Source organism: Peromyscus californicus, unplaced genomic scaffold (assembly GCF_007827085.1).
Source record: "Peromyscus californicus insignis strain IS unplaced genomic scaffold, ASM782708v3 Scaffold_15__1_contigs__length_86483966, whole genome shotgun sequence".
NCBI lineage: Eukaryota > Metazoa > Chordata > Mammalia > Rodentia > Cricetidae > Peromyscus > Peromyscus californicus.
This window is the reverse complement of record NW_026294447.1, coordinates 63685242-63695770: the sequence shown is the minus strand read 5'-3', so window position 1 is coordinate 63695770 and position 10529 is coordinate 63685242. Positions and strand designations below refer to the sequence as shown.

General features: G+C 39.3%; 1 gene segment (V, D, J or C); it reads left to right on the top strand.

Annotated features, from left to right (window-relative positions):
- Positions 1-7946: 7946 nt before the first annotated feature.
- On the top strand, positions 7947-8590 carry LOC128110395 (Ig heavy chain V region 441-like). The segment is given in 2 exon segments: positions 7947-8048; positions 8154-8590. Coding segments are annotated over 2 exon segments (483 nt in total).
- The last annotated feature ends 1939 nt before the right edge of the window (positions 8591-10529 follow it).

The window sequence follows — 10529 nt, the reverse complement described above, 5'->3', positions numbered from 1 at the left end:
CTCTGCCTCTGGAATGTTAGGATTAAAGGCGTGTGTGCCACCGATTTCTGGCCTTTGTAATTAGTGGCTGTTTTGTTCTCTGACCCCAGATAAGTTTATTAGGGTGCACATTATTTTGGGGAACATAATATCACCACAAGGATGTGTATCAAGGGGAACACTTTTCCACTGTTGGTGGGAGTGCAAAGTTATACAGCCACTTTGGAAATCAGTGTGGTGGCTTCTCAGAAAATTGGGAATCAATCTTCCTCAAGACCCAGCTATACCACTCATGGGCACATACCCAAGGTATGCTCAATCATACCACAGGGAGACATGCTCAATTATGTTAATAGCAGCATTATTTATAATAGCCAGAACTTGGAAAAAAACTAGGTGCCCCTCAACTGAAGAATGGATTAAGAAAATGTGGTGTATATATACACATTGGAGTACTAATCCATAGAGAAAAGAAATGACATCATGAAATTTGCAGGCTGGAATGGATGGAACTAGAAAATATCATCCTGAATGAGGTAAGCCAGATGCAGAAGGACAAACAGGGTATGTACCCACTCATAAGTGGATACTAAATGTAAAGCAAAGGATAACCAGACAACAACCCACAAGTCCAGAGAAGCCAGCTACCAAGGAAGATCCAAAGAGGGATGCATGGATTGCTCTGGGAAGGGGAAATAGATGAGCAAACTGGGGAAGAGGGGTGGGAAATGGAGGGTAGGGAATAGGGGATGAGAAAATAAGGGAATGGGATGGTCGAGCTGGAACAGGGATGGAGAGGGAAAACAATGAAAGAGATATCATGATAGAGGGAGGCACCATGGGGATGGAGAGAACCTTGTTGCTAGGGAGGTCGCAAGGAATCCCCAAGGACGACCACAGCTTGGACTACTAGAAATAGTGGAGAGGGTGCCTGAACTGAACTGGCTTACCCCAGTGATCAGATCTGTGAATACCCTAATTGTCATCACAGAGATTTGCTCCAATGACTGATGTAAGCAGATGCAGAGATCTATAGCCAAACATGAGTCAGAGCTTCAGGAGTCCATTCAAAGAGAGAAGAGGGATTCCATGTGCAAGTGCATCAGGATCATGATAAGGAAACCTGCAGAGATGACCAAACAAAACTAGTGGGAACTCATGAATGTTGGATTAACAGTTGTGGGGCCAGAATAGGACTGGACTATGCCCTCTGCATGGCAAGACAATTGTGTAGCTTGATCTGCTTGGGAGCCCCCAGGCAGTAGGATCAGAATCCATCCCTGGTGCATGAGCAGGCTCTTTGGAGTCCACTACCCATGATGGGACACCTTGTGTAGACTTGAGGCAGGGGGAAGGGCTTGGACTTGCCTTTACTGGATGTACCTTCTCATGGGAGGCCTTGCCTTCTTGTGGAGGGGAGTAGGGGGTGGGTTGGGAGGGGAAGTCTGAGGGGAGGGAGGAGGGAAGAGGGGGGATATTTATTGGTGTGTAAAATGAATGAAAAATTTCTTTAATTAAAAATAAATAAATAAAAAGTCAATTGATTAATAGTTTGCCAATACCACTCCTCTTCTTTGCTTCCTGAACTTTTGAAAGACGGTCTTGACAGCAGCAATAACAAGACCTATAGATGTGACAGCCAGACAAAATCCAAACATGGAAGATGGGAAGTGGGCACAAGTCTCACTGTAAGCAATGAAGCCATACACTATTGATAGTACTGGGAGAAAGTCAGTTTTCTATAGTGGGGTGACACCAGGTATGTCAACCTCACTACAGGCAAGGCCCCACAACAAGTAGTTTGACAAGACATCATGGAATTCACATCTATTAGGATAGAAATGGGCCTTTTATGGTCACTGAAATCAGATTTGAAGAAACACAGGGATACTGGAAAGATTTTCTCTCTTAAGACTCAGGGAGGAGGCTCATGGAAACTTCCTAATTAATACAGTGTTTGATACTGGAGGTTTAGGAAGAAGGACAAGAGAAAGGTGGTTACAGAACAGTAATCTTATTCAGTCTCAAAGTTAATTCACTCCCTGAGGCCTGTAATTATAAGGATCAGATATGAATCAATAATATTTTCTTAACTATGTTCACATCTCTATAATATTTTGTTCAACAAGAAAATGCAACTTCTTTCTTCTTGTCTGAACCTAGAGATCGGCCACTTGAAGCTCAGCTGTGGAACATTCAGCTCACACTGCTTCTTTTGCCAGGCCCTTAAATTCCAATTGCCCAGGATTCTTCGGCTCTCATTTGTGAATGGACTCTTTTGAGGAATGAAAATGTACATGGTTAAATTGAGAACAGTAATGACAGTCATAGTACACTGGCCATTGAGGAATAATCTTGTTCCAATCAGTTTCTTGGAGTCATTTCAACAATGTGTCTTTTTGGGGAGACACTGGGTAGGACAAGCTGCTCTTCTGTGAGCTCTAGGGAACAAAGGATGGCTCACTTTGGACCTTGTACTTATTATGTCACATGATCATTTTCCTCTTAGATCTGATTCCTGAGGCACAAAGCTCCTGTCCCAAGAGATTTTCTCTGACAGATGTGCCTGTCTACATGTCTCCAGTCTTAAATGCTGTTGGCACAAAGCCTCTACCCTTCTTGTGAAGAAGAAATTAATTCTGTCTTTTTCTTCTCTCACCTCAGTACCAGGAAAGAACAAATATTTTCAGAGTTTAATGACTTGAATATCAGCCACATTACTACTCAAATTACATAAAAATGTTTGTAACGTGTTGGGTGATTCTAGTGCAAACATATTCTTGGGTGACTGCCTACTTGATACTGACAGCTGTGTCCATATTGCAACACAAAAATTTCAGCCAGGTATGGTGCTCTGCTCCATTCTCTGAATCCTTCTGACAGATCTGTTTAGAGTCACCTGCTCAAGAGATAGATCAACATCGTTCATTGTGGTCTATGGGCACAGGGAGATCATATCATTGTAGACAGTGTCCCTGGTTATTCGGGGTTTTGTGCTAATGTTTGGTTGTCTACAGTCTTTTTAATTAAAAATCTTCCACAAGAATGAAGCAAATGTGATTTATATAATACAAAGACCTAGGTGGTGAACAGTTAAAATCAGTTCATATGGTAGTTGTGAGTATACATCTCATACAAGGCACTAACTCTTGCACTCTAGAGCTCTTGAGTGTATTTCTACCTAATTGAACTCCTATAAAAGGGTGTTGTTCTTCCAGTGTTTCACCTAGCATGTCTCCAAGGACATAACTGAATGTGTATTTCCTTTCTGTTTGCTCTGGGAACCAACTTATACTTCCTATATTTTTCATGTGTGGATGCTCTGGCATGTGGCTGACAAAAATACTGCAGTGGTCATGGGTGTTCATACTTCTCTAGACCACAGATTTCTCAAGACTGTCAGATACATCCAATAGTGATATAGGTCCTTATGATATTTCTGCCGTATACATTTGTAGTTTCCCATTCTGTCTCTGCTAATGGTTGGAGGAATTTACCTTCCTCCAAAAAGAATGAGGTTTCATGTCCTCCACATCTGTACCAGCTATTTTTTCATTCAGTTCTTTCATATGCATATAAAATTTGAGATGACATCTCACCAAGAGTTTTCTTTCTGATGATGTGTGATGAGGAACACTTCTCATACCCCTCTGGGAGTCTTTCTGCCTTCTTCTAACACACATCTACTTCTTTGGTCTATGTCATGATTATTCCCTAGATACTGACTACTATCTACTTATATATCCATGATTCTAACTCATTATCAGGTTTTGCTTTCTAGATACATTCTCTCAATTTCAGGTTATCTCTATCCTCTGTTAATTTACTTTTCTGTATAGAAAATTTTGGGGTTTAATGTAATACTGTTAATTTTTTTTCTGATTCCTTTGTTTTAGGAGTTTTAATCCATGAAAAAAGTGCCCCCAAATGCCATGATATAGTTTTCAAATATTTCTTTTAAATGTTTCACAGTTTGTGATCTTAGTTTCCAGGGATACATTTATGTTTGCAGTTAACAATGAAACATAGTAGAATAAAGTATGATAAGCTTATAACAAAAACAATGACATCAAAATTGGACAAAGCAAATCCACAAAAGGAATAGAGTCCCAAGAGAAGGCACAAAAATCAGAGTCTCATTTGTTCCCTTACTCAGATGTCTCCTATATTGAGAAGCAATAGTTTAGACCTCCTCAGTTTGTGATATTAATATATTTTTATGAAAAATTTTCTTTCCCTACTGAATAATATTTTACACTCTATTCTGCTCCTGCTCTGTTTGAAATTTAATCCCTCATTATTACATTTATATTCCTAAATATATAAATACAAGCATCTTAGTCCAGATAATATTACTAACAAATGTGTTTTCATGAATTTTTGGTATTGGTGTACTTTTCTATCTAGAAGACTGTTTCTGCCATATACAGCTCCTTAGTTGCCTGTAAGCCTTTGACTAGGACTGAGACCAGATGACCTTCCCTCCTTCTGTGTTAGCATATCTATTGATGTCATTATTGTTTAGGCCACACTTCAGCAACCATGTTGGTTAGATTTAATGGATATATTGTCTCTCATATATTTTTTGTTTGCTTTTTTTCAATACAGGGTTTCTCTGTGTAGTTTTGGTGCCTGTTATGGATCACGTTCTGTCATCCAGGCAGGCCTTGAACTCACAGAGATCTTCCTGGCTCTGCCTCCCAAGTTCCCGGATTAATGGTGTGCACCACTACTACCTGGCCATCTCTAATATTTCTAGGAGACAGAATCCCACAGCAAAATTCTTGTTCTTCTGAATCATAGACTTTTTTCTCCCTCTTTTGCTGTGATCTCTGAGCCTTACATACAGCAATTCTGTTGTAGATCTACCAGTTGTGGCTTGGCTTTCCAACTCTACATTTTTCTCTGTTATGGTTTTCTCTAATGGTCTCCAGGTGTTGCAAAGAATAGTTTGCTTAATGAGTGGAAATGACTGCAGTTGTCTGTGAGAGTAAGGATAAATATTTAGAATGCAGTTAGAGAGTATGCTATTTATTAAAGTGGCAGTTATAGATTCTCCTCCAAGACCTATATGTATTGGCTAGGTTTTCAGTACCAGGCATGATTTACTTCTTACTGAGAGGACTTTAAGTCAAATAGTTATTTTATAAAATCTCCTAATAGAAGTATTCCTAACATGGTTTCCATTACCTTTTCCAGAAATTAATTTCATGATGTCTTCTGGTTTTATTGCTGATCTAGTCTTCTACAGTGTATTTATTTTTGAATGTTTGTTTTTCAAGAACATGTAAGAGAAACATGTGGTCACACAAAAATCCAAGTTTATCCTGCGCTCACATTTGAATAAATGCACATGGTATATGCTATGTACATTTGGTTCACTGTCTCTATCTTTAACATACTACAGGCTTTATTTAAATTTACTAGACCCTTCCACATTCTGTCTTTTAGTCAAGACCCAGTAGTCATATTCTAATTGCTGGCCTCCTGAATGATCTGTGCCTAACTGTCTGTTTACTGTGCACACTGAAAATGCTGGAAGATCTTAGGGTGGTTGGATAGTTTCCTTTGTGAGAACTGTTGTAAGAAGTTTTACTCTTTGACATAGCAGGTTTCTTTATAATATGAAGTTGTCCATGTAGCATGATAATGATTTTTTCCTTATGATATTATTTTCAACTGAAATCAGTATAGACACTAAAATCTCTTTTTGCCTTGCATTTTCACTATTTTATTTATCTTTCTAACATTTTATTCTTCACATGTATACTTAAAAAAATTTTCTTTGAAAAAATACTTACTTGACCTTTTATAATTTTCATCCAATTAATTTGACAACCTCTTTCTACCTATTGCTCAGTGGCACATCCAGAAACTTTAACTGTGGCAAACCTGCATTCAAGTAAAGCATCTAGCTACTTATTTAGATTTTCTTACTTCTTTTTCCTCTTTTTTCTACCAACATTTGTTTATTTTAGATTGAAATAATGCATGTCTTTTAATGAATTATTTAATGATTTCTTATTAATCAATTTCACTGTGTGTCTTGATGTTTATGGAGTGATATTAAGCTAACTCTTCTCACACCTCCTATGATAGTATTTACATTACCAAAGTAATAGTACTTTGTCCTCATTCATCTATTTTCTTTAGAAGGTATAAATTATAAGATATATAAGATGTGGTTATTGTTAATGTTTTCTCTTTTCTACATTAGTTACAGTAATAATATTTTTACTAATGTGTGTGTAGGACCTGCTTGTGTCCTTCTTAGATTCCTGGGTTTGAGGTTAAGTGCTCATTAGCAAGTTGATTCCTTTTCAGATATTGATGCCTGAAATTTTCATATGCACCTGTTTTTTCATTTACATAATGGTTTTCAAATGCTTCAACTTTGACATCCAGTATTCCCTCTCTGCCCTCACATCTCTCCTCTTTATTTCTTTCTCTTTTTCTTTATTTTTATTATAAAAATGTGGGGAATTACATATTGAACCATGTTGAGCTGCATCACAAATGACCTTGGGCCAAAGGTGATCAGTGGTACCCTCTGTGGATGAAATCTTCCTGACTCTTCTTGTTGACTTTCTTCCAGCAGACTTTGATTCCACAAGGTTCAGTCACTCCATGATGCACAGTTTCTACCATGATCCTATGTATCTGAATTTTCTAAGCAAAAGCTTTCTGATATCATCATCCCTCCGCAGTTCCTATCCTGTCCAGAATTAGATGAGCTGACCTTCAGTCTGTTCTGTTTTACTCTTATGGCTAAAGAGTGAGACCAACTCTGTTCTCCAATGATATCCCAGAGCTCTATCTACAGTGCTGGAAACTGGAGTCCATTCAAATTGAATCAGTAAACTAAGAGATAAAACCTATTGTTCAATTGTCCTGTCCTCATATCAGTCAACATTAAAAAGTGAAGGATGGACACAAAGCAACCTGATGTTGTTGTCATTCATAATTGTGTTGAATGAGAAACCAAACAGAAGTCCATCCCGTGTGTCTAATTCCATGGCCTCTAAATAGTGGCAATCAAGCTGAGGGACTACAAGTAAGATCAAGACTGGTAAGTGCCTGAGTTAGGACATGAAGTAAGATGATTCAGAATGACCAAGGTCAGGAGTGTTGGGAGTGAAGTCACCCTTCTGGGAAGCTTGTGCCGGCACATGTAGAGGACATGTAGAAATCAAATGCTGAGCTATACACAGAAGTTCAGCTTATCAGTCACTCCATTTCTAGTGAACAAATAGGTAGATGGGCAGGGAGTCAAGAACTTACATAGGTAATAACACAAAATTTTCATACTCCTAGACACACAAAAATCTGGACAAGGCCTCTCAAGTTTCCTAGATGAACACTGGAATTCAGTCATGTCACATGATCTCAACACAGAAAGGGAGTTCTCCCAGCCTCCATGCTGGGATTACTTGCCCAGCCTTGATGCAGGGAGAGGAGATTAGCCCTACCTCAATTTGATATGCCAGGCATTGCTGACTCACATGGGTAGCCAGCACCTTTCTGTATAGAGAAGTGGATGATGGTAGAAGTCAGCTCCTCTGCTAAGTGTGTGACTAAGGCAGTCCTAAGTACATCAGTGTTGAAGTCCACACAGTAAAACAGAAGAGCTCCAGAGCATGTCACAAAACAGTGTCACTACCATTTACAAGAGGAATGGAGAATTGGACTGAAATTAACCATAAAAAGCATCTTTTGTTTGTGAGTAGTAAATGAAATAGATGATACTAAGTGTGTGCCAAGAAAAAATAACTTAGTATCATATACAAAATTTTCCTAGCATTATCTTTATTACCAGACTCCACCAGCACATTTAGAAAATAGAACATGCCATTTCTCAGTGCCAGCTACAAAACTTGTTATATAGCAAGAAGACATGCAAATAAGGCCTCTCTCTTCTCTTGAAAACCAGGCCTGCACTGACCCTGAAGCTCAGGCAAAAGTAATCAGCCCTGGATTCCCAGGTCTCCCCACTCAGTGATCACCACTGAACACAGACTACACCATGGATTTGGGGCTGATGTGGGTTTTCCTTGTTGCTCTTTTAAAAGGTAATTTATGGAGAAACAGAGATACTGAGTGTGTTACTGGACATGAGCAGAAATCACAGAGAGTCTTTGTGGCAGTATACTAACAGGATTGTCTGCTTTTTGTAGGTGTCCAGTGTGAAGTGCAGCTGGTGGAGTCTGGGGGTGGCCTGATACAGCCTGGAGGATCCCTGAGACTCTCCTGTGCAGCCTCTGGATTCACATTCAGTGACTCCTGGATGAGCTGGTTCCGACAGGCTCCAGGGAAGGGGCCAGAGTGGGTTGGAGAAATTAATAAAGATAGCAGTACCATCAGTTATGCACCATCCCTGAAGGATCGATTCACCATCTCCAGAGACAATGCCAAGAACACTCTGTACCTGCAAATGAGCAGTGTGAGATCTGAGGACACTGCCACTTATTACTGTGCTAGAGACACAATGAGGGGACTTCAGTATAAACCCAGACATAAACCTCACTGTGAGGCTGCTCGGGGCCACCAGGGGGCACACAGCACACAGAAAACAGGTTCACCCCAGGAGTTTATTCAGACAAGATTAGATTAAGCACTCCTCTCAGGTGTCTGGGCTGCAATTTTTCTAAGAGTTTCCCTGAAATTCTCTCTACATGCATGTTCTGAAGGGATCCAATATCCTCAAAACATTGCATGTTCTCCTTGTATTATTTAAAAAATTTGAGGCACAGCATCCCATTAAAAAAATGCCAACTGACAGCTTTGAAAACATAAAGTACCCTAATTTGATCACTGGAATTACATGATAAGGAAATCCATGGACATTATGAGTCTTTTCATATTCCAGGCAGAGCCTTGGTCAGATTTTTTTTTTATTAGAATAGAACTTAGGTTTAAGGGAAAACCAAGAGGAAGATGGAGTGAACATTTATGATCCATAGATCATAAATCCTAGCAGGCCTGGAACCTCCCCTCTTCTTCCTGAGGTCTGTGTACTTCAAGTTCAGATGAGACACAGCTGTGCTTTTAGCTAATTCAGTTTATTACTCCATGACTTTCATCTCTGCTCATCATGGAAATTTGTAGAAACTGGTCCTTTCAATCAACCATCATGAGAAGTGAGATCTGTCACAGCTATACGTGGTGGGAAAGGCAGAAGTCATAAAGCCATCACAGCTGCCTGACAAAGATCCGGCAAAGCTGAGCCACATGATGCCCTCTGTGTCTCCTGTGGTTTTCATCTCCACCTTTGCATACTTGAGAAACTTAATATTTGTACACTTTGGGGATATTGGATTGATGGAAGATTTCTTATGAATCGTTTATGCCTTCTCCCAGAAGTACTACTCCTAAGCTTCCCCAGGACAGTCCTGAATATACTCCTCCTCCTACTTTTGGGGAGATACACTTATCTACTTGAAAGTCTTCCTCATGCAATGGAGGTTGTGACACATAAAGACACCTGTCCCTATATTAACTCATGGACATGATATTCAAAACAAAGTAAACTTTAAAAAGTTAACAAGATTCAAAGGGGTAGAGGACTTGGCCACAGATCAGATTGCAAGTCTCTTCCCATATAAACTCAGACAATTATGTGGCATATACAGCAACAAGTTAGAATAGATGAAGTTACCTCAGCCCTACACAGAGACTTACATTGAATAGCAAAGAATGAAGTCAACCAATGATAAAAAAATGAAATGTTAGGACCTCCCTTTCTTAGAAAAGTTAGCACATAAAGAGCCACTGTGGTGTCATATGACCAAGAAACAACAGAATGCAGGGATTAACATTGTATTATGACAGAATTTGAAAAACAACTGCAGCAGCTTTAGCCTGAGGGTTTGTCTTGGGCAATCTTACCATTAAGAGTTAATAATACACTGACTGGGAAATGGTATTATACCTAGGTTGTCTAGAAGATTTTGTTTTGGTCTAGTGTTCTTGCAGCTACAAAAGCTATCACCTTAAAAACAGACTGTCATTTGCCTCTTGATTCTTAAAACTTGGGTTATATGGCTAATGAGTAAAAATAATAAATTTATCAAGGATGTCAAAATGTGAGGGAAAGTGATTTGAAATGATAACTCTGTTCTGTCATAGTTTATTAATGATGACTAAGAGATGAGAAAAATGAAATGAAACAGAGGTCCCAAAACAAATTTACATGATCTATATTTTGGAACATCATGAATATATCCCTGCTTACTAAATTCTATATGAGTAAAGAAGTACTCTGGCTGTTATTCAGTCAGGCTGAACAATTCTCAGGCCACCATGTTCTGGCTCGCCTCTTTCCCTCACCAACTCCCTACATCCTCTGGTAAGACTGGTCCCACCAAGGATGGCTCCATCAGAGTAGGACAGCTCTCTGTCCATCTCTCCTAAAGAGGAAACTAAGAAGTATCCTGTGTCTGATTTCTCTTGCTGCAACTGTTGCATCCACCCATCTTCAGATCCTGCCCTCATCCAGAGCCTGAATCTGGCAATCTCCCTACCTAGAAAATCAAAATCACACAATTTTCCAT